At 57.4% G+C, this 22,706-nt stretch overlaps 2 protein-coding genes across 10 annotated transcripts; one reads left to right on the forward strand and one right to left on the reverse strand.

The window, feature by feature from the left end:
- Positions 1-10,842, forward strand: Gtpbp6 (GTP binding protein 6 (putative)). 2 transcript variants are annotated; one of them, XM_074064197.1, is made up of 11 exons: positions 1-357; positions 3,350-3,484; positions 3,809-3,879; positions 4,023-4,153; positions 4,470-4,540; positions 5,844-6,002; positions 6,914-7,122; positions 8,641-8,792; positions 9,018-9,170; positions 9,479-9,636; positions 10,012-10,842. In XM_074064197.1, exons 1-10 carry the CDS (start codon positions 33-35, stop codon positions 9,600-9,602), a joined length of 1,530 nt encoding a protein of 509 aa, XP_073920298.1. In that variant the 5' UTR covers positions 1-32; the 3' UTR covers positions 9,603-9,636; positions 10,012-10,842. The 2 variants fall into 2 exon arrangements, with proteins under 2 accessions (XP_073920298.1, XP_073920299.1); XM_074064198.1 differs by having other exon boundaries at positions 2-357; positions 8,644-8,792.
- Positions 10,843-10,913: 71 nt separating this feature from the next.
- Plcxd1 (phosphatidylinositol specific phospholipase C X domain containing 1) lies at positions 10,914-21,753 on the reverse strand. Of its 8 annotated transcripts, XM_074064201.1 has the most exons (9): positions 21,574-21,753; positions 20,978-21,083; positions 15,955-16,084; positions 15,466-15,599; positions 15,012-15,109; positions 14,727-14,855; positions 14,186-14,341; positions 13,829-14,012; positions 10,914-12,499 (listed from the first exon to the last, which is right to left on the reverse strand). In XM_074064201.1, the coding sequence occupies exons 2-9, from the start codon at positions 21,003-21,005 to the stop codon at positions 12,261-12,263; spliced, it is 1,098 nt and encodes a 365-aa protein (XP_073920302.1). In that variant the 5' UTR covers positions 21,006-21,083; positions 21,574-21,753; the 3' UTR covers positions 10,914-12,260. The 8 variants fall into 8 exon arrangements, with proteins under 8 accessions (XP_073920302.1, XP_073920300.1, XP_073920305.1 ...); XM_074064199.1 differs by having other exon boundaries at positions 14,727-15,109; XM_074064204.1 differs by lacking the exon at positions 15,012-15,109 and having other exon boundaries at positions 19,869-21,083.
- Positions 21,754-22,706: the final 953 nt, after the last annotated feature.

Raw genomic sequence — 22,706 nt, forward strand, 5'->3', positions numbered from 1 at the left:
AAGCCCCGCCCCTTCGCGTTCGCGGACGCGGCATGTGGGCCCTGCGGGCCGCCGTACGCCCCGGGCTCCGGCTCTTCCGCGTAGGCCGAGGCCGCCCGGTTCCAAGGACCGTGCCATGGCCGCATTACCCCGCAAACGCGCTGTCCGCCACCGGACGGTGGGGCTCGGGGAGCCGGGATGGGCCACGGGGCGGAGGGCGGGGAAGCGGAGTGGGAGATGAGGAGGACCCACACAATGAAGAGGAAGAGGAGGAGGAGCTGCTGTGTAGAGACCCTCTGCTGCCGGCCGGGACCCAGCGTGTGTGCTTGGTGCACCCGGAAGTCAAAGGGGAAGCGGGGAAACAGCGGCTGACTAGAGGTGACCGGAACCGGGAAACGGGGTCCCCGGGGCCGGAGCCTCTTGGAGGGGCGGGACTTCCGGGGTAGGAACCGGTGGGGTGGGACTTCCTTTAAGAGGCGGGGCTGACGTGAAGGGGCCTCCAGGAGGGACGGGAATTCGGAGAGAGTCCATAGGGTGCAGGCTTTGGGGCGGGGCCTGAGGGGAGGGACTTCTGCAGTACAAATCTATTGGGCAGGATTTGCGGGGTTGGAATTCATAGGGCAGATAGGCTGGGGCACAGATAAAGAGGCGGGACTTCCGGGGGTAGGAATTCTGAGGGCGGGACTTCCGGAGTAATTCTTATGACAGACACGGGTCAGGGCTTTACGGGGACCACGCTGAAGGAGGGGGATTTCCGGAATAAAAATAGGGCAAAGACGCTGGGGCTGGGCTTTAAATGTGCAGGGCTGTTCGGGCGGGGACCCTGGGGGGAGTGGGGCCCCTGGGGGGAGTGGGGCTGACGGAGTCTCCGGAAGCGAGGTTGCGAGGGGGCTCGGGGAGAAGCTCATTGGGCGAGTCGCTGGAGGTGGGCATTTTGAGATGTACTCGTGGGAGTTCAGCGGGCAGGGCTGTGCTGGGGACGGGGCCCGGAGAGGGGCGGGACTGGCAGGATCCGCGGTGGGCGTGGCTTGCGGGGGCGGGACTCTGGGGGTGGAGTGCGGTGGGCGGGGATTTGCGAGGGGTGAGGGCTCGGAGCGCCGTTGGTGGGGGCGTCGGGGGCGGGGCCTTTGGGTGCAGTCGGCACTCAGCGCACTGGGCGGGGTGGCGGGGCGGGGCCTCGGAGCGCGGTGGGCGGGGCTCTGCGCAGAGAACTTGGCCCCCTCCATGGCGCAGGTTCTTCTTGCACCGGTCTGGCAGGTTTGGGTCACAGAATGAGGGGATCAGCGACAATGAGGCCTGAAGGCTCCCCGCCAGCCCCGAGGCAGGAATGGAAGGGATTAAGCCGCTCTGGTGCCAGGTTCCCCCAACTGTGAAAGGCCTTCCATCTTGGTGGTGTCTGCATGATGGTGAATTCCTGCAAGCGCTGCACCCCAGACTGCTGAGACGGCCAGACCCCGCCTGTCCCCCCATCCCCAACGGGCCAGCTTAGAGGCTGCCGTCCTCCACCCCGCAGCCCCCCTGAAATTCCTCCTAGTTTCTGAACAAAGGGCCGTTTTCATTCTGCTGCCGCCTGCGCTCCCCTTGCTCTGTGCTGGCCGCCGTGCATTGCACAAAGCAAGAAGATGGAGGGGAAGGCCTGCCCTGTGCACTGTGGGGGCTAGGGGAGGGTTGCATGCACGGCAGGAGAAGCCCACCTCCCTGGAGCACCAGGCCGTGCATTGCACAGAGCAAGAAGGTGGAGGGGAAGCCGTCCTCTGGCGTCAGGCAGGAGGGAGCCAGCAGACCTCAGGGCCTGCACCCAAGGGAGGACCTCCAGGGAGTACGTCCTGGGGACTCCCCACTGTAGGTCTGGCTCACATCTGGGGACTGAGCCAAGCCACAGGGGACCTTGCAGCTGTGTAAGTAAGCACGAAGCGTTTCACTCCCCCAGCCCCCTTTCCATTGCTGTGGGTCCGTCTGCTCTGGACGTTTCTCGTGCATGGGATCTTGCAGTATTTGGACGGTGGTGTCTGGCTTCTGTCACTGACTGGCATTCCTAAGTTACAGATTTCTTTCCGTGACTGAGCTGCACCCCGTTGTGTGGGTGCACGGCATCCGGTGTGTCATCCATCTGTTGACTCTTGCCTGCGTCCACCTCTGTGACTCATGCCGTGAGCACCCACCAGAGGCTTTTCTGTTCCGTGGGTTGACGGCAGGTCAAGGTGGAATTGTGTTCTTTTGACCAGATGTGTGACTGTGCGGAGGGGTACAGGGTCACATGTGGTTCCTTCCTTAGGGAACTGCGGTTTGGATCCTGTGGGGTCGGGGGACACATTGCAGGCAGGATTTGCTGATGAGCTGAACAACGGGGGAGTCAGGGGTGATCCCCCAAGTGCATGACCTGAGCCAGCAGAAGTCAGACCTGGGGAAGTCTTGGAGTGGGAGATCACAGAATCAGATCTGAGACTTACCATTCTCCTGGCACTGGAGGATGGGGGCTTCCCCTTGAATTCCGCTGGGACTCTCCTTACCAAGCCTTGTGGCTCTGTCAGCCTCTGTGCCTCGGTTTCCCCATCTGCACCACACTAACCCTTTTCCCCTGTGTAATAGAGCCAGGTTGCTGCACAGGACCCAGCTGACTGTGTCTTCAAGCTCCATTGCTACACACTCTTGGGGACCTCCAGGCACTCTTGGGGTCCTGGTGGGATGGCTGCATTGCTGTTTTAAGATGGGTGGAATCACTTTGTGAAGGGAGACAGGAAGCTGCCAGGCCAGCGTTCCCAGCAGGTCCTACAGAGAGGGAAAGGCTGGGGACTGGGACAGGCCACCACCATCTTGGACTGCTGTCATGGTGGGTAGAGGGGTTAATCCATTAAGCTCTGCCCAGGAACCACCTGGGGGACTTCAGCACCATCTGTCCTGTTTCCTGTGTGTACGTGGCCCGGGCCCCAGGTGGATGCTGTCATTCCCCTGTCCTGTGCCTGTCCATGGAGCTGGGCCTGACAGGGGCAGCCAATTTAGTCTCCGTGTGTCTCACACTCATCCACGCTAGTGCTGGCCCTGGGACAACAGAAAAAAAGTCTGTTCCTTGCCCATGGTTCCAGTCAGGGCAATGCCATGGAGCCTATCAGGAGAGAACTGGGGTCCTCGTAAACCCGTCCTCATTCCCAGCTGCCTTGGCCCTGATCTAGGATCCCACAGGAGGCAGGGCTGGCCTCTTGTCCAGCCTACTTCCCCCCGCTCCGTGCTGAGGCAGATCAATACCTGATCTGGGCACCTTGGAGCAGTCGTGAGGGTAGCGTGACGGTGGTACACACTGGGCAGGCATGGACCCATCCCCAGCTCCGCCCTGACGGCAGCTCCCTAACACCGGCCCCGTCTGTCCCTGCAGCCGAGTGGCAGGTGGCAGAGGCCACAGCGTTGGTGCACACCTTGGACGGCTGGTCCGTGGTGCAGACGGTGCTGGTGCCCACCAGAACGCCCGACAGGAAGTTCTTCAGCAAAGGGAGCCTGGAGGACCTGACAGGTGACTCTTGGGACCTCTTCTGACCCCTGCTTTGCTGTCTGCTGCTGAGAAAATTGAGCCCAGAGGAGGAACAAGGGCAGGGCCCCCACGGGTCAAGTAGAGGCCACACAGATGGGCAGTGAGGTGACTTCGAATCCAACAAGGTCCAGGGCCCTGGGAATGTGAGGCTGAGCCCGCATCGAATCTCACGGGCCCCAGAGGGGTGGCTGAACGAGCTAGAGCGGGAAAGACTTGGTCAGGTTAAGTAAGCCCAGCACGGAGGACTTCTCTGCATCACCTGTCATTGGGGCCTTGCCTGCTCATGGGGCCTTCTGTTCTCCCTAGAAAAAATCAGAGGGTGTCCAGAAATCACGTCTGTCTTCCTTAACGTGGAGAGGATGGCCGTCCCAACCAAGGTATCTCAGAGCCACGCACTAAGGCTCCCCCAGGCCAAGCACAGTGGGGGACGGTGTCCTGCTGTGAGGGGCACAGAATAGCGGGATGGCAACTGTGAGTCCCTCCCTTGAAGATCCGTCTCTCCTTGCTCACTTTTTTCCAGAGAGAGCTGGAGGCCGCCTGGGGTGTGGAGGTGTTCGACCGCTTCACCATCGTCCTGCACATTTTCCGCTGTAATGCGCGCACAAAGGAAGCCAGGCTGCAGGTGGCGCTGGCTGAGATCCCCCTCCTCAGGTACTTGGTGGGACATCCCCGTCCCTGACAGCCATCACCAGTGCCCCACTTTCTGCCTTCGTGTGCTTGGCTGTTGCTGGGATGTATTTCCAAGAAGCGGTGTGGGTCTGTCCCGTTTCTCCCAGACGGCTGGGCCTCTTAGAGACCCTTGTGATCACCCTGCCCACCACACAGAGGGCAGTGTCCCAAAGCCCGCTCCTTCTTTCCAGCTAAGCATCTCCTCAGCTTTGCATTTCCATCTGTTGCCTGCGCTCGGCTCTTGCTTAAAGGGACCCCAATATCTGCAGCCAGTAAGTGGGTCCTGTTTCATTACCAGGTCGAACCTGAAAAACGACCCCACCCATCTAGGCCAACAAGGAAGGGGCTCGCGATACATCATGGGGTCGGGTAAGGTCCAGCCACACACGTCTGGGGTTATGGTCACCACCGGTTGCTTGGTGGGGGGGGTGGGGGATGTCAATCACAACCACCCTTGAAAGGCGGTGTCACCCTGCAAGGTCACCACAGGGTGAGGCCCCAGCACAGGCCTAGTCTTGTGTCCGCATCCAAGCAAATCAGGGTATTGTCTTAGTCCAGCTTCCGCTGCTATAACCGAGTGTCACAGACTGGGCGACTTGGGAAGAGTGCAGTTGATTTTAACTCATAGGTTTGGAGGACGGAAGTTCTGGTGTGGGCCTTGTAAGTGCATTTAGCATGGCGGGCGGTTCACACAGCCAGACACAGCAAGCAGCTGGAGAGAGCTTGCTTTGGTATCAAAGCCACTTCTCAATAACCGGTTAATCCGCTAATCAACAAAGGGACCAGTCCACTAATCTGTGAACAGACTAGCTGACTAATCATATAAGTGGATTATCCAGAAATCCTTCAGTTTGTGAGTGAGCTAATCCATGGATGGGCGAACCCATTAATCCAGAACAGATTGACCTGCCAATCCATGAAGGAACTGAACTGGCCGTCACGAATGGGCTATCCTGTTTGTGATCTGTGAATGGACTACCCAAAGTCTATGACCAGATTAATTCAATCCATTAATGCGTGAGCGAGAGAATCCATAGATAGGTGTCCACTCATCTGTGAGTGGATTAATCCACCAGTCCATTGATGGGCTAATACATTCATGGACTAGTCCCATGACCCATGAGTGGATTAATCCACAAACGTGTGAGTGGGCTAGCAAACTAAGCCACGAACGGAGTTATCCCTGAGAGTTCTACCCTAATGACTCAGTCACATCCCAACGGCCCCATGTCTGAGTACAGTGGACATGTGGCTTTGGGGATTAACTGTCCAACACGGTAACCCAGGGATGTTTGTAAACCATGGCAGGTGTCATGCACCTCTCTGGGGATGCCATAACTAGTGACCCTGGATTCTGGAGTCAGACATGGGCATTCCTTGTGAGACCAGCATTTATGCAGCTGTGCATGACCTCTGAGGCTCTAGGTTTCTCCCTAGATGGAGGTGACCTCTGCTGACCTCACCGAGTCCGGGCCACCTCTCACTCGAGAGCTGTGTGGAAGACCAGGACAGTTTGGGGGAAGGCGGGCAGACGGGTCCCTAATGGTCCCAAGAAGACGATCTTCACCCACCCCCGCCCCTACCCTTCTTGGACCCTTGGAACCCCACGCAGCTCGCTTTTGCTTTCTGCCTCAGTTTCTCCTCCCTGACTCGTCATCTTGGGCATTTTTAGGGGAATCATTTTCCCAGATTCAGCAGCGTCTCTTGAGAGACAAGGAAGTGAAGATCAGGAGAGCCCTGGAGAGGCTCCGAGGGAAGAGGCACCTGCTGCGGAGGCAGCGGACAAAGCGGGAGTTCCCGGTGGTCTCCGTGGTGGGGTACACCAACTGTGGTGAGATACGTTCTGGAAATGGGTCCCCCTGGCAAGCACTGGGCTGGCCTGGCATGTGCGAGGCCCCGGCTTCCTGCCCAGCGCACAAAAGCAAACAAGCAACTCCAGCCATCCACGCAGGAGGCATAGTTTCGTTTTTCCGTACTCAGGCGTGTCAAGGTGGACGCCCGTGTGTTCCTCCAGCCTCCACTGCTCCCAGCATGTCCAGCCCTCTGCATGCCCAGTACATACGGGTGCAGAGAGACCCATCCCTGTCCTCAATGACCCCGTGCTTTGTGTCCAATATGGGGGGCAAGGACTGCCCACTGAAATCCAGAAGCAAAAGCGAGGCCCTCCGAGGCTTTTAAGAGAATTTTAGACCCTGATGTGAACGCACCCCTTCAGGGAAACTCAGGGCCCATCACAGAAGGACTGCTGGACTTTTTATCACAGACGGCGTGGTTCTTTGTTTCTGAGATGGCCATTTAGGTGTCCAGGGCTGAGCTGGACCCGAGGACACAATGTCACAGATGTGGGTACTGTCCCTTCAGATGCTGGGCGTCCACTGTGGATGTCCATCCATGCTGTGGCCTTACTGACATCATCACACCAGTCTACACCATCATTGTGACCCCACATCTATACCATGACCCTTCTTTCTGCACTGTGACGTGGGCATTGTGCCCTCAGACTCTGGGTGTCCTAGGTAAATGTCCATCCACACCAGGGCCTTGCTGACATCAGCACACCTCCATCCTCGTTACATCTGTGTCCGGCCACTGAGAGACTGAGGAGGAGTTGCTGAGGGACCAGGAGATCCCCTGGGTCCCACTGCTGCTGCAGGGACGTAGGTCCCAAGCGTGAATGGTCCTGCAGGCCGAGCATGGGGCAGGACTCCACGGGCCTCATGCCACGTGTCCTGTGTCTTCCAGGAAAAACCACCCTGATCAAGGCCCTGACAGGCGACACCACTATCCAGCCTCGGGATCAGCTGTTTGCGACACTGGACGTCACCACCCATGCGGGGTCCCTGCCTTCACGGATGACTGTCCTCTACGTGGACACCATCGGCTTCCTGTCTCAGCTGCCCCACGGCCTGATCGAGTCCTTCTCTGCCACTTTGGAAGACATGGCCCACTCAGTGAGTGTGGGTGGCCCTGGGGACGGGATATGACCTGGGGATTGGTCCCACACAGCACACAGCATTCAGATGTCCACAGGAACCAGGGCCAGGTGTCTTGGAGGCCACACATATTCACTTCTCCCATTCCTGGAGAGCAGAAGTGTAGAGTCCAGGGCTGCTCCCTCCACAGCCCCAGGGGAGGATCCTTCATGTGCAAAGACCCTATTTCCAAGTGAGGTCCCATTCTCACATCCCAGGTGACACCTTTTGGAAAAGTCACCATTCCCCTCACTCTATGGGACTTGAGCATATTCCAATATGGCGGCCTGGCCCAATGCAGTGGGTGACACAGCTGGTGCAGGATAACATGATCTCAAGATCCTTCATTCCATCTGCAAAGACCCTATTTCCAAATGAGGCCCCATGCTCAGGTCTGAGGTGGACATGGAATTTGGGGTACAACCTTCATTCCCAGTCAACTGCCCACCCATCTCAAGGTCATAGCGAGTAGTGTACCCCATGTCCCCTGGTGGCTTTGTGTAGCCATCAAAACCGATTTTGTGAACATTGTGGAAAAATGTCTTTGAATATTCAGGAAGGAAAACAGGACACAAGATTTATCTCCTGTGTTTCTCGAGTTGCTGGGGATGGAACCCAGGGCGTTGTGCTCACTATAAAGGTGTTCACCATGTCCAGCCCAGGATGTGAGATGCCTTACAAAGCACAGGCTCCCTTATGCTTTCCGCGTCAGGGACCACAGAGAAACCCATCACCCGGGCTCCACGCGGAACAAGCCACAGACACCCACACGCAGGGACGTCCTGCAGGTGCCCAGACAGGACCCAGAGCCTGAGCAATGGATGGTAAAATGCAAAGTTATCCCAGGGAGCAGAGAGATGCTCGGTACAACCGTAAAATCCCAAAAAAGCATAGCATTTAGAGACCAGACGGTCCCCGTGTCCTCCCGGTTGTGACAGAAGTCTCACTGTCGAGTTCCAGGTGGACACCAGGGGCAGGTGTCTGTAGCCATGTTTTCTGCAAGTCAGACTTTTCTGAGATTAAAAAGACTTTTTAAAAGCACCCAAACAAGACAAGAAAAACAAAACCTATATGCAGTTTATCTACATGGCTCAGCTTCTTGTCCAAAGTCTCTGCAGAGAAACCTGTCCTACGATGACCAGGAAAACAAATTCTTTTAGAAGTGACATGGTTGACATTTTTTCAATGAAGTTCTTGGTTTTTTGTTTTTTTTTTTTGACACAGGGTGACTCTCTCTCTCTCTCTCTCTCTCTCCCCCTCTCTTTCTCTCTCCCCCCCCCACCCTCCCGGCTGGCCTTGAACTTGGGGTTCTGCCTCAGCCTCCCAAGTGCTGGGGTCACGGGCATGGCTGCCACACTTTGAGTGAAGAGGAGCTTGGGTGGTTGTTACAGGTGGCGCCCCATTGCTGTACAAGGCCTGTGTCCCTCCTGAGTCCGTCCCTGGTAGGTTGGGACGGTGGCCTTGCAGCCTCCTGACCACATGTCCCACCCTGTCCAGCAGGACCTCATCATGCACGTGAGAGACGTCAGCCACCCCGACAGCGAGCTCCAGAAGGCCACCGTGCTGTCCACCCTGCTGGGCCTGCGCTTGCCCAGCCCACTCCTCGACTCCATGCTGGAAGTCCACAACAAGGTGGACCTGGTGCCGGGGTGAGCCGGCCCCCTGGACTGCCATTTGGGGGGGGTCAGGGTGGTCTGGCTGCCAGCTCTTTGCTCCCTTTGTGGACAGTGTCCTCCCTTGCATGACTCACTGAGGTCACAGGTCAAGCACCCAGAGCTGTCGCAGACCTGGCCCTGTGGGGGTTTGGGGACTCCAGGGTCCCTCATCTCAGGGGATGGTCCCCAGACTGAGCCTGGCCTTCCGACCCCGCACAGGTACTGTCCCCCGGAACCGAACGCCATGGCCGTGTCTGCCCTCCTGGGGCGCGGGCTGGAGGAGCTTAAAGCTGAAGTGGAAGAGGCCATCTTGAGGGCGACGGGGAGACGGGTCCTCACCCTCCGAGTGATGCTGGCCGGGCCACAGCTCAGGTGAGAGGCCATGACCCGGGCTCCCGTGGCTGACACCAGCCTTTGTGTAGGAATGGCCCCTGGTAAGGATTTGGGGTGCGCAGATGGGCTGTGTTACTTCCAAATGAGCCGTGGACATCTCTGCTTGGTTCCCACACGTATACCGCAGGTGCCGAATCTGTGCTGATTTCATTGCAGGGTATAGGTCGTACCTTCTCCCCGATAACCAGGAAATCTGTGACCGTGGGTGTTGGGGCTGCGCCCTGCAGGGGGGTAACAGTGGGGACCTCACCAAAACACTGCAGCCTCACGGTGCCCTCGGTCCCCAGCTGGCTGTACAAGGAGGCCACCGTGCAGCAGGTGGACGTATTGCCTGAGGCTGGGGCTGCCCTCGTGAAGGTCACCATCAGCAACGCCGCCTATGGGAAGTTCCAGAAGCTCTTCCCAGAGTGAAGACGTCCATGCTGGGAGGTGTTCAGATTCAGAGGTGTGACCTTGGGGCAGCTATGGCGGTGGTACAGAGTGACCTTAAGAGCATCTGTGACCGTGGGACAGGTGTTGCCTTGGAGCAGTGTTGCCCGTCATCTTCTGGTCCTCCCAGTGCCGGGCAGGGCTGGCGGGCAGCCTGGTCTCCAGGCCATGGGTCAGCAACATGGCCACTGTCCCACATGGATTAAACGCTGTTTCCGGGGGTGTGCATGGCCCTGCGCCTTCCTCCATGTGCCATGGACCAGGACGGGGTGAACATGTGCTCAGGCTCACATGGCCTGCAGGGCCTGGCAAGGGGCGGTCACCTCGGATTACCCAGGGCCCTGTGTCATCCTGTCACCTCAATATCTGACCACATTCCTGTCTTTTCCAGGTGACATCTGATCACCGCCTCGTGCTCCAGCCTCCACTGAACCTGGCTGACCTAGAATATCTTACAGGGACCCCAAGATATTCCTGGTTCCAAGAACCAGGATGACAGGGAGGGGTGTCACTGACCCAGAGGACAAGATGGGAGGGTCTCAGGGTTCCCTCAGTCCAGGCTGGACTTCCCATGGGACAGTAAGCTGTGTCCCCACCTCTTTTTCCATTCCTGTCCACAGGAGCCCAGCGTCCTGTGCACCCGGCCTGCGCCATGGGACCCAGCACTTCTCAGACAAGGGATGCAGGGCACAGACCCCGCATGGCCTTGTCCCCTCTGTCATGGGACCGAGCAGGTCACTGGGAGGCAACAGGACACACCCTGTGCTGAATGGGACCCTGTGTCCCGAGGGTCACACGTGCCAGGGACACAGGACAGACAGGGACACAACGTCACTTCCTGTTGTCACCAGGGTCTTTGTCATGGAAGGTGTCCCTCTAAGATGGGCAGCTTGGGCATCCATCTTCAGATCGTAAATGTCTTTGGTTCATGTCGCTTGAAAGTCCCACAGAGGGTTCAGAACATGACACTCCCAAACTGTCACCTATTTTGTGAATTTTTAAACTCTGACTGAGAGCAGTGTGATGGCGGTGACATGGAACAAACCTTCCCATAAAGCCACCATGCTTGTCTTGGGGTTGTTATTATGGCACCAAAATTCACAGACACTCAGCTTTGATTTCCTTCAGTTTTTGTCAAGAATTAACTGACTCAGGCTGTCGTTCCTCACACAGACACAAGGACCGGGTGCGTTGTGGGAAATAAATGGCGGCTGTGGTGTCAGATGTGTCCTTAGGCCCCTGCCTCCATTTTCCTTGCTCTGGCAGCCCTCTGGCACTTTTGGGTTTCCTGTTCTTATTACTCTCGGCTCTGATGGCACAGCACTGACAGGTGTCCTGTGCTTTGTCCTCTGGTCACTTCGTTTAAACATGGCAGCCAGATCTCAAAAGCACACACAGGTTTTCCGTTGGAAAACGACTAAGTGCGTCCCATGTGGACGACCACATCCAACACCATCCTGAGCAAGTCTGACATCGGGTCTTTTCCCGATTCCAGGAATGTTCCAGAACAGAGTCAGCAGGGACGTTGAGTCAAGGGCAGAATAGGTTCCATTGTGGGGTGGCTGTGCACGGAAGGAGGCACTCCTGTGATCTTTGACCCCTTGGTATCACAGGTGACTCTCGCATGACCCCACATGACAGGTGACACTTGCGACACGTGAGGTCACAGCTCAGAGGTCTGCAGGGAGGGTTGGTCACAGGCGGTTCAGTCATAGTCACCACCCACCCTGCGGTGACCCGGACCTGGAAAGTAGCAGCTGGGTGTGAAGTCACAGTCACAATCATGGGGCAGCTGGCTTCTGGAATCCTCCACGCTGGGGTGGGGCTCAGCTGTGCAGAACAAGGACAAGAATCAGCTTGTCACAGTGTGGGCGTGTGAAGTTGTCGGGCCACCTGAGCTGCACCTGTGACGCCTGTGTGATGAAGCCCATACGGAGGCCTGGGACACAGGACACATGCTCATCGCTGTCGGCCTGCAATGCCGTCCTTTGGTCCACCCACAAATCCACTTCTGTTGTCAGTCACAAAAGGAAAATGCATTCACTGAGCTCCAAGGAGGTGTGCAGGCGGGAGAAGCCCCAGCCCTCCGTTTCTCTGGAATTAAGCAGTCATTTCTAGCTGGGTGCAGAGGCTCATGCCTGTAATCCCAGCTACTTGCGGTCACGGTGCAAGGCCAGCCCCCAGCAAATACTTCAGGAGACCCCATGCGCACAATAACGATAAAACGCTGTGTCTCTAGCTGCAGAGAGTCCTGAGTTCAAACCAATCCCACAAAAATAAGAAAAGTCACGTTTTTATATTTCTTAGTCTTCCTTGGTAGCAGTCCAACGCTTCAGTCTGTCCAGTTAGCATCGTGATTTTGGACACTCAGCAGATCTTTGACGACGGTGGTGTCATGGTGACCCTAAGTCTTTGACGTTTCCCGTCAGCATCCTTAGCGCTCGGGATGAGAAGGATGGCCATCTTTACCCGTGCCCACGTCTGTGGAGCCCGCCCTGAGGAAGACACTGAACGAGAAGAAAAGCGACAGCAGTGGGCACTGCTCCATGTCCTCGAGGTCACCGCGAACACCCCGTCTTCCCGCTGCCATTTAGGATCCAGGGAGGCTCAGCCCCGCCCCGCAAGGCCACAGGGACCAGGTCAGCACCACAGGAGCTTGTCGTTGAGCCTGATGACGTCACTGACAAAGGTGTCGGCGCCGATGAAGTCACTGGCGATGATGTTGGTGCAGCGGGGCCCGGGGCCCGGGCACTGCTCGCGCACCCAGGCGCTCAGGTCCGGCAGGCTGGGCAGTGTCATCGTCCTCAGGGACCCGGACGGGTGCACCAGGACATATCCCAGGTTCTCTGTGAGGTTGGTGCCCGCCACGAAGAATCCCCCTGCAACGAGGACAGCAGTCATAAGCTGAAAAATGTCCCCAGAGACGTCCACCGTGTCCCAGTCCCATGTGGTGGGCAGAAGAGTGTCCCCAAAGACATCCATACACATTCTGACCCCAGATTGGCGACTGGGGATTCCTGGAGCAGGGGTGGCCTGGCCACCATGTTTTAAGGAGCCCCCCGGCCATGAAGCTGGACCCCTGTGATAGTCGGCAGCTGACTCGAGATTGGGAGTCGCCATGCCATCCATGCTCTGCAACAGTTTGGGTCCCCGTGGACGGGTTGGCCTCTGGCACTGGCACTGTTGGGAGGTGTTGGTACCTTTAAGAGGCGGGGCCTAGTAGGAGGGAGTGAGGTCATTGGGGTCACGGCCCGTGGAAGGGGACACAGGGACCCCAGTCTCTGCGCTTCCTGGCTGCCGTGATGGGAGCAGCTTGGCTCCTCCGCCTGCTCCCGCCGTCTTGTTCTGCCTCACCATGGCCCAAAGCCATGGAGCCCAGTGACCATGGACTGACGCTCTGACACCATGAGCCCAGATCAAGCTTTTTCTCCTGTAGGGTGATCATCACTGGCATTCTGTGGCAGCTTGTTGAAACGCTAACCCTAATTACAGCACCAGGGTGGTCATTGCCTGGGCAGCAAGGGGCTGGGTTAAGTGATGCTGCTTTGGAGTTGGCTCTGGGGCCATAAACCATGAGGAACCATGAGCGGGGACGGGCTGAAGCCTTGTGCCACTGGGTGCGATCACCCATTCCCCAAAAGGAGACCCCCATACCCATTACCAGTCAGTCCCCATCCCCTGGTCTCCACTTTCTTTCTCTGTAGATTTGCCTGCTCTGGACATTTCCTATCCATGGAGTCACACACCGTGTGGCCTTTTGTGTCCGGCTCCACTCACTGGGTTCGTGTCCTCAAAGTTCATCCCCATTGTACTGTTTTTCAGGGGTTCCTTTTCATGACTGCATCTTATTTCACACCGTGGCTATATGACATGGTGTGATCCATCTTTGTCTAGTGACATTTGGTGGCTTTGCCTGCTTGGGTGCTTTTCCTACAACCAGAAAGTTGGACCACAGTGCAGCCAGGTTTGGGAGCAAGACTCCATCCTGGAGCGATGGTGACCAAAATTGAGCCATACAAGCACAAGCTGTAATGCACATACACACACTTTGGTGTATGTAAAGTACATGTCGTGTGCATAAGTGCCGGGGTTACAGGCGTGCACACCAACACCCAGTCAAACAGCACTTTTAAGTCTCTTGCACTTAATGCTAAAAGCAACCCTGGGTGTCCACATGGCAGACGCATGTCCCCTGCCCCGCCTCGTACCTGGACGGCCGCAGCTCTTCATGGCCTCCAGGTAGTGGATGAGCGCCTGGGTTTTCACCTGGTTGCCCCACCAGTAGGGGATCCCGGGCCACAGCTCAGGGTGCCGGCTGACGGAGCCCTCGTCCTCGTAGGACACGATGACCTGGTGTCCTCGTGCCCACAGCTGCCGCAGTGTTGGCACATCCTGGGAGAGAGGGACAGGAGAACTGGGTGACGGGGACCATGGCACTGGTGGCTTTCACATCTCAGGTCCCCAAGACTCGAGGCTGCCACCTCCCATCCCCCCACCACCCCAGGGGGAGAGCCAACATGGTGAGTGCCATCTATAGGATTGTAGGCCCGTCCCCAGCTCCTCACCCCTCGGGGACACAGCAAGTCACCAAAGATATTCTTGATGCAGGTGGTGAGATACTCATGCAGGTCATCGTCCATGCCCTCAAAGTTCCTGCAGGCCAGGATGAGCACCTCGCGGGGGTGGCTCTCCAGCCACTCTGAGATCTCCGTCAGCGTGTCCTGCATGGGAATCGGGGGACGTCCGTGTGAGGTCGGATGTTCCCCAAAGACCAACGGGAATGAGGTGACTCCCCCACAGACAACCAAGGGTAAAACTCATTCGGGGACACAAGCTGGGGACACGTGTGGCTGCCTTGATGGACACGGGCCAGAGGGAGCCACAGGGTGAAGACCGAGTTCCCCAGGGGCCTGGAAGAGGGACACAGGTCACCTGTGGTCACCCTCTCGAAAGCCCTGTGACAACCAGGAAGTCCCAGTGTGGGGCCTGAGGACCCCGTAAGCCTCCTTGTGCAATGCTTGTCAGGGACACTGGTGCAGAAGTCCCATGGCCACACGCCCTGAGTGACAGGCCTTCCTGGACTTTGTCCAGGTACCGCTTCCCCACCTCCACCAGGGCGGACGTGTACACCATGTGCACGAAGTGCAGGTTCTTCTCTGAGCCGTCCGCCATGTGTGCGATCCGCAGGTCCAGGTACCTCACCCCAGCGTCCAGCTGCTCAGTGACATCCAGCGTCTGAGGACAGAGGCCATCATCACCTCCACCCTGGGTTCTCCTGGACACATCTCTCTTCCCTGGGCTCAGAAGGCTCAGGTGTGCACCTGGGCCACACTGCCTGGGTGACGCGGTGTCTGTCACCACTGATGTGTGGCACTGTGCAGGTGAGCTGACCTCCAATGCTGGAAGGCTGTCCACGGACTTTGTCCCTTTGCTGAGCCCCTCGGTCCTGACTCTGGTCCCTGCAGAGTCCTGGCCACCTCCTTCCTGAGCTGTGACCAGAATGGGACAGAAGCACCCTGTCCCTCAGCAGCCCTGGACCAGGTGCTCAGACAGACATTGGACTCCAGCGTATCTGGGGACACAACACAGGGCCAGTCGGGGACACCCCAGACCCCACAGTGGGATTCTGTCTGTGCCTCATTGTTCTTTGATGTGAATTCAGCACCAAAATCATTCCTTGACCTACAAATTTCCTGGAGGGTCCTCGGCTGGATGAGGTGCTGTTGTCAGCTGAGTCCCACTAGGGGCTAAAGGACCCTGTCCAGCACTGACCAGGCTCCTTGTGCTGGGATTCAGAGCCATACTGTCCCACATCCCACGTCACCAAAGCCACCCAGAGCCGTACCTGGGTGACGGACCACTTGAGCACCACGGGGCGGGTGATGCAGGGTGCCACCTTGCCCAGGAGCTGCAGCAGCCGGGACTCGTGGGAAATGGGGGACCTCTTGTTCAGACAGTAAGTCATGGTGTCGTGACTGCCTGGGAAACACCACACAGGGACTTGTCACCTGTCGTCCCACCTCATGCCCAGGACGTGAGCTGCACACGTGGAACTCATTGCAGATGGGGATGTGGGCCCCAAACTCTTGTCCCCTGTGACTGAGCATGGGCCCCATGTGGAAATAGGGTCTTTGCAGGTGGAATTGGGATCGTGAGATGAGGTCATCCTGGACCAGCTGTGTCACCCACTCCATTGGGTCAGGCCGCCATATTGGAATATGGTCACGTTCCATAGAACTGAGGGGGAAAGCGTCTATTCCAAAGCTGTGTCACCTGAGACCTGAGCATGGGACTTCGTTGTTTGTGGAGATGGGGTCTCGAGGTGCCGCCTCACCTGGGATGGACAGGTGGTGCAGGGGCACATCCCACAAACGTGGGCACAGGCCCGACATCCAATCTGCATTCCCGCAGGACAGGCTGCAGAAGCAGCCGGAAGCGCTCATGGCAGGTGAAGTCTGTGCAACCTGAGGAAAAGGCAGTTTGGGATCAAAATGATGGGTACTCAGAGGTTATGTGTGTGGGGAAAAAACCCCAATTTTCCCTAGAGAGAATGTGGTGGTTGTGGGTCTGGGAGGGCTTTTCTAAGCACAAGAGGGGACAGAGAGAGACAATGTCACAGGGTCCCCCAATTCCTATGCTGCAGCCCTGACTCCCAGGACCCCAGTATGTGGCTATGTTTGAACATGGGGTCTTTAAAGAGATAAAATAAGATCACAGGGTGGCCCTAATCCAGCAGGACTGGGTCCTGATAAAAAGAGGATATAAGGACACAGATGCAGACAGAGGGATGACCCTGTGAGGACACAGGGAGGAGATGGCAGCTACAAGCCAAGGTGCATGGATGGATGGATGGATGGGTGGATGGGTGGATGGATGGATGGATGGATGGGTGGATGGATGGATGGATGGATGGGTGGGTGGATGGGTGGATGGATGGGTGGATGGGTGGATGGATGGGTGGATGGATGGGTGGATGGATGGATGGATGGATGGGTGGGTGGATGGGTGGATGGATGGGTGGATGGATGGATGGGTGGATGGATGGGTGGATGGGTGGATGGATGGGTGGATGGATGGGTGGATGGATGGATGGATGGGTGGATGGATGGATGGGTGGGTGGGTGGATGGATGGATGGATGGATGGGTGGGTGGATGGGTGGATGGATGGGTGGATGGATGGGTGGATGGATGGGTGGATGGATGGATGGATGGATGGGTGGGTGGATGGATGGATGGGTGGATGGATGGATGGGTGGGTGGGTGGATGGATGGGTGGGTGGGTGGATGGGTGGGTGGGTGGATGGGTGGGTGGGTGGATGGATGGGTGGGTGGATGGGTGGATGGATGGATGGGTGGGTGGATGGGTGGATGGGTGGGTGGATGGATGGATGGGTGGGTGGGTGGGTGGATGGGTGGGTGGGTGGATGGATGGGTGGGTGGATGGGTGGATGGGTGGGTGGATGGGTGGATGGGTGGGTGGATGGATGGATGGGTGGGTGGATGGGTGGGTGGATGGATGGATGGATGGGTGGGTGGATGGATGGGTGGATGGATGGGTGGGTGGGTGGGTGGGTGGATGGATGGGTGGATGGGTGGGTGGATGGATGGATGGGTGGGTGGATGGGTGGGTGGATGGGTGGATGGATGGGTGGGTGGATGGGTGGGTGGATGGATGGGTGGATGGGTGGGTGGGTGGGTGGGTGGGTGGGTGGATGGATGGGTGGATGGGTGGATGGGTGGATGGATGGATGGGTAGATGGATGGTGGCAACCCAGTAGGTCATCACACTCTGGGACCCACAAATCTTTCCCATTGGAACAAAGCCTCACCATAAACAGGGAGCTGTGTGCCTGGCACATTCCCACACCTGGTTTTACCCCCTCAGTGTATATTTCACTGAGCCATGAAAGGGATTTGTCCCCCATACAGGCCAGTGTGGCTGAAATGTTACTTTGAGCTGAGGGTATCTGTGTCCTGGAATCTGATTTCTGTCCAAACACTAAGTTATGAATCCGCTCTCAGTAGCAGCATGAATTCTGTACTTAGAGACTAAATTCTGTGCTCACAGACTCCCGGTCTCCTGTTCTAACAACCCCATTGTCTCTCAAAAGGTCCTTTGATTTTCCATAAGTGCCCCCTTTCCCCTCCTTTCCCCCACAATGTTGGCACAGAGACCCCAAATTTTATTCAGTCGTTGGAGTCACTCATTCCCGAGAACCCCATGGATAAGTAACAATACCCTTGGTTTGTGCTTGCTCACCTGATTTATGTGAGGAAAATCCTCTCCCACACCCTCAGCATGTGTTTGTTGAATGAGGAACAAACCTTCCACCAGACCCATTCATGTGCTCTGCTCCCTCTAGCATGTCTGTTCACTTGCAGGGACACAAACTTTTCTGTCTACCCTGTTCCTGTTCCCACAGGATAATCCAGCTGAAATACAAAACTGATGTCTGAGAAATGCCCGGGCCTCATGTGTCCTAACCCCAACCCCCTCGTCCCTCCCACCCTTCCCTGAGCACCTGATTAATTTGTCCTAATAATAACAGAGGAAATGGTTTCAAGAGTAGATAATTCCCAGTGGCAAATTATGCCGCTTTGCATTTTGTTTTATGGTTTAATCCCTAACCCCTTAAAATACTTCTTGATGCCTTCTGTATGTTGAGACCAGCAGAAGACCATCCATCAGTACCGTGGACGACTTTGACAAGGTGGCCTGAGACTCTCCAAGCCCTGGGCACCTGGAAATGTCCACCGTGGGCCATGTCCTCAGGTCAGGCATAAATTAAAAGCTCCAGAAATATCCTGATTCCAGGGGTGAACCCACCTGCGAACCCTAAAGGTTGGGCAAACCCTAATTGCTAACCACCTTCTCTGTCCTGATGGAGGATGGGTGGATGGAGCCAGGAGGAACTGGTACCTTGTTTTTTCTGTCTTGGGATTTTACACAGAGATACCAAATGGGTCCAGTGAACCAGAGGGGCCTGTCCCCTTCCTTCCCCCCTCGGGGACAGGCAGAGGGTCTCCCTGGCAGGGGGAAGGTAGGGAGGTACATTGAAGTGCTGGTCTTTTTGCATTTACCATCAGCACGCCACAAGAAGGTCCAGCATTTGCAGAGACAGACAGCCCCATTGCGAGAGGAACTGGCCTTGCACTCCACGGGTCCTGCTCACCTGTGAGGAGTGACCAGGTCCCTCCTGGCCTGTTGCCCACTTTCCCTGACCATTAAGAGACTTCCCCATTCTCCTTAATAGGACGCAGCTTCTGCCAAAGACCCCTCTGCATAGGGTCCAGGGGACACTCACTGTCCCCTGTCCACATGGTCAGAGCCACAGCCACAGGTGTCACTATCAGCAAGGACAGAGAGCTGGACCGGGAACTGGACAGCTGGCCCAACAAAGTGCCTATCTGGGTCCCCTTCTCATGGTGACAGCTGCTCCCCTATGATGACAGTCTCTCCCCTGTGACAACAGCCCCTCCCCATCATGAAAGCCCTTCTATCATGACAGCCCTTCTCTTATCATGACAACCTCTTCCCCGTGATGACAGCCTTTCTCCTGTGCTGACGACTCCCCAGAAGAGTTTGAAAAATGACAATTCTGCACTAAATCACTTGAAGGACAAACTCAAGACCCCAAAGGACATTTGGGAACACAAACGACCCCCTGAAGCATGAGGACTGCCTTCTCCAATGGGGACACTGACCCTGTAAGGACAGGAATGTCCTAGTGGACTAACCCAGGACTCAGAGGCCACCTGCGAGGTGACCAGCCCCTTCCCACCCCTACAGATCATGTGCTCAGTGTCCTGTGCAGGTGACCTGCAGGTGAGCCCAAGTTAAAGGGACCCTGTGCAAAGATGGCACTCATGGCAGGAACCAAGAGGAAGACAAAGGCCAGGGAAAACCCCACAGAGTGGACACCCGTGCACCTGAGGCCCCTGTCCTACATGGAAGCCCTTCCCCATTGTAAAAGGAGGTGGTCATGAGGACGCCAGCTGTCCCCACCCTTGTGAAAACAGAGCCAGAAACAGGACTGTCTCCACATCAGCAGACCCTCAGGTCACCAGGTCCTGACACCAAGGACTGTCCCCATGTCCCCTGACTTGTCCACCACACAGAAAGGCCAGGACCAGTTGGGAAAGCAGCCCTGGTCCCCCCTGCTCCTTGGTCACCTCCCGTCCTCTCCTGAGCACCTGAGCGGGTCCTGTTATGGCTGTGCCCCCGCCCTGTCCCCATCCACACTGACCTCTCCCTGGTGTGAGTTGTTTTCCAGTCCAAAGCCCAACAGGTGCCAGTGAGCAGATGCGGTGGTTAATCTGACCAGCCAGGTGACACAGGTGAGACCAGGCCAGGTGAGACAGGTCACAAGGTCAGCCTTCCCCACCTCCTGACAGCAAGGCAGACTCCTGCTGTCTGTCCACAGGGCGTCTGCCCAGTGTGGCCAGGTCACAGTAGACAGGTGGTGCTTATTTGTCAGGTGTAGACAGTCAGTGCATAGATTTGCGGTGTAGACAGTCAGGGCATAACTTTGCAGTGAAGGACTTGATGCCTCCTGGCTGGCCAATCCACCTGCATCCCACCCTCCTCCCCTGCCTGTCCACCTCCTACCCTCTCTGCAGGTGAAGATCAGACGTGGACCCCAGAATTTGGGGGTTGGGAAGCTGGGATGAGCAAGGTCAGGACCCCAGGCTGTGACAGGGATGGCCACTTCACAACAGTCCTGAGCCACCTGTGCCCTGCAATTCTGACCCCAAGAGGTGACATGGTCTCGGGGGCCCAGTTTGAGGCCCCAGACCTCCAGCAGACCCTGCCCGTGTCCTGCAGCCAAGGGTCCCAAAGGATGACCCTGAGAATCTCAGAGACAGAGGGGTCCTGACTCCCACCCCACACAGCCAGAGGCACCCTGCCCAACCCCCATGTGCCCTGCTGGGGACAAGGCTGCCACTCACCTCTGCCTGCTGGGTTTTCTCTGCAAATGGACTTTCTGCCTGGTCCCCCTAAAACACTGTGGGACTGACAGTCATTGGAGGGTGGGGGCCCTGTGCCTGCAGGGCAGACCTGTCCCAACCTGTAAGCAAGTGCTGTCCCCAGCTCAGTCAAGGACAGAGAGCCCCCCAGGGGTCACCAAGGACATTCCCAGTTTGTCCGCAGGCTCCTCGTGTCCTCACAGGGACGTGGACTGGCTGTCCACTGCTGGGGCCACCTCATAGTCCAGGGCTGGACAAACAAGTTCGTCCCCTCCGCCTGGCTGGGTTGCAACACACTGGGCCGTGGTGGCCGCCGATGTCTTTCATGTTGGAGGGCTTTGGTCAGCTGCCCGCCCCGTCCTTCCCCTGAAGTGTCCTATGTCCTCACCCCAAGTGGTCCTTGTCCTGCCTCTCATCAGCGTGGGGCCCCTCGGCTGCCGGAAACACGGGATCCTCCCAGCTCTCGTCCAACACCCTGACTGTGTCCTCCTGACCTGCAGGTGACCAGGGTCCAGCTGATAGGGAGACCCCCACTCCATTCTCTCTCTATGCTCCCCCCTTGTGCCCTGACCCTGACCCTGGGTGGAGTCCTGCTGTGTGTCCAGGCTGCTCAGCCACAGGCTGCAGGATGTGGCTGGGGACATCTGTCCCCTGCAGAAGTCCTGTCCCCTGGCTTCCCTTCCTGTCCCTCAGGGGAGGGCAGGCTCCCCTCCCCCTCCTGGCTGCCTCTCTTCCCCTCCCCCTCCCTCCCCAATCTCCCTCCTCTCCCGTCCCCCCGCCCTCTTTTCCCTCCCCCTTTCCCTCCCCATCCCCTCCCCTCCCCCTCCCCCTTCAGTTGCCTCCTCTCCCCCTCCCCCCTTTCCCCTCCCCCTCCATCCTCTCACTGTCCCCCTTGGCCAGTGGGGCCCCCTTTTTCCCCACAGGCCCCAGGACCTTTAATGGGACCTGACCTTCAGCCCCAGCCACCCAGGGCTCCTCACAGACCAGAAGCAGGCGTCCTGCTGTGTCCCTCCCTGGCCTTCCTTGACGCCATGATGACTTGGCTCTGTCCTTTGCCTGAAGCCCCAAGCGTGTCCAAGCCCTGTGCACTGGTCAGGCCACCTGCAGGAGATTCCGGGTTTGCAGCTGGCCGTGGGGCTGGGCGGCACCACCTGGGGGCAGCAGCGTCACCAGGCTCCTGTGGGTGGGGGAGGGAGGAGAGGTGGCCATGATGGCCCTGCAGCCAGAGGACAGGACCGGACTGGACTGTCCAGCCATCTCCCCTTCCCGTTTCACCCAGCAGTCTCCTGCCCTCCAAGGCCCAGGTCTAGTTTGTCACTGTCCATCTGTGCAGTGACCTGGGCAGCTGTCCAGGGCCTGATCCATCACTGGCCACTCTTGGATGTGACCTGGGTCTGCTTGGTGCACACTGGTGTCCCTCTCAAGCTGCAAGCTGGGAGTTGTGAAAGGAACCTCAGTCAATGGCTGCAGGTGAGTGGACACCAAGGCCTTGGTGACTCCTGTTGACAGACAGAGCCGTGTGCTTTAAGGGTGTGTGGACACAGGCCCAATTCCTGCCCTGATGTCCACCCTACAGGACTGAGGCCACCTGAGGTCACTTCGTGTTGGACAGTATATGGTAAGTATAGCGTCCCCGACCCCAAGCTGCGTGTTTGCTTTGCTAAGTTAAAAGATCTGTTGTTTTAGGGCCCTTGAAGAAACCCTTTCCGAAATCTGTATGTGGGTGGCCAACTTAAAATGCCTGTGACATCCAGGACCTTGGTGACCACGTTGGTCTTAGCAGAGGCTGTCCCCCGGTCCTCTCAGAGACCTGCCACCTAGCACTGAAGAATGCACTATGTTGGGATCCCTTTGTCCCCAGGGCTCCGGCTACCTGTCACTTCCACCCAGGTGACAACCCTGCCCTTCCTGGGTGTGACCTCAGTGTGTGACAAGATGCCATATGCTGACCTCAGGGTGCCTGTCCACCTGGGGCCCTGCTGTCGGGTCAAGGTCACGGTCACTGTCTACGTCATAGTTAAGGTCACAGTCACCATGCACCTTTCCTGGTCCACCCTGACCATCCTGGACCAGGTGCACTCTGCCCATGTCACACACAGCCCCTGTCACCAGGAAAG

This window comes from Castor canadensis, chromosome X (genome assembly GCF_047511655.1).
Source record: "Castor canadensis chromosome X, mCasCan1.hap1v2, whole genome shotgun sequence".
In the NCBI taxonomy this organism is placed as follows: Eukaryota; Metazoa; Chordata; class Mammalia; order Rodentia; family Castoridae; genus Castor; species Castor canadensis.

What these genes read in the sequence shown, in the direction of transcription:
- Plcxd1 (XM_074064199.1), bottom strand. Translation starts at nt 21,005, where the DNA reads ATGAGAGGCAGGACAAGGACCACTTGGG. An exon ending in TCAAGTGGTCCGTCACCCAG is followed by an intron (nt 15,110 to 15,465) that starts GTACGGCTCTGG and finishes TTCTGGTCACAG; the next exon opens with CTCAGGAAGGAGGTGGCCAG. An exon ending in GAAGAGCTGCGGCCGTCCAG is followed by an intron (nt 12,500 to 13,828) that starts GTACGAGGCGGG and finishes TCCTCGTTGCAG; the next exon opens with GGGGATTCTTCGTGGCGGGC.
- Gtpbp6 (XM_074064197.1), top strand. Translation starts at nt 33, where the DNA reads ATGTGGGCCCTGCGGGCCGCCGTACGCCCCGGGCTCCGGCTCTTCCGC. An exon ending in GAAACAGCGGCTGACTAGAG is followed by an intron (nt 358 to 3,349) that starts GTGACCGGAACC and finishes CTGTCCCTGCAG; the next exon opens with CCGAGTGGCAGGTGGCAGAG. An exon ending in AAGGTGGACCTGGTGCCGGG is followed by an intron (nt 8,793 to 9,017) that starts GTGAGCCGGCCC and finishes GACCCCGCACAG; the next exon opens with GTACTGTCCCCCGGAACCGA.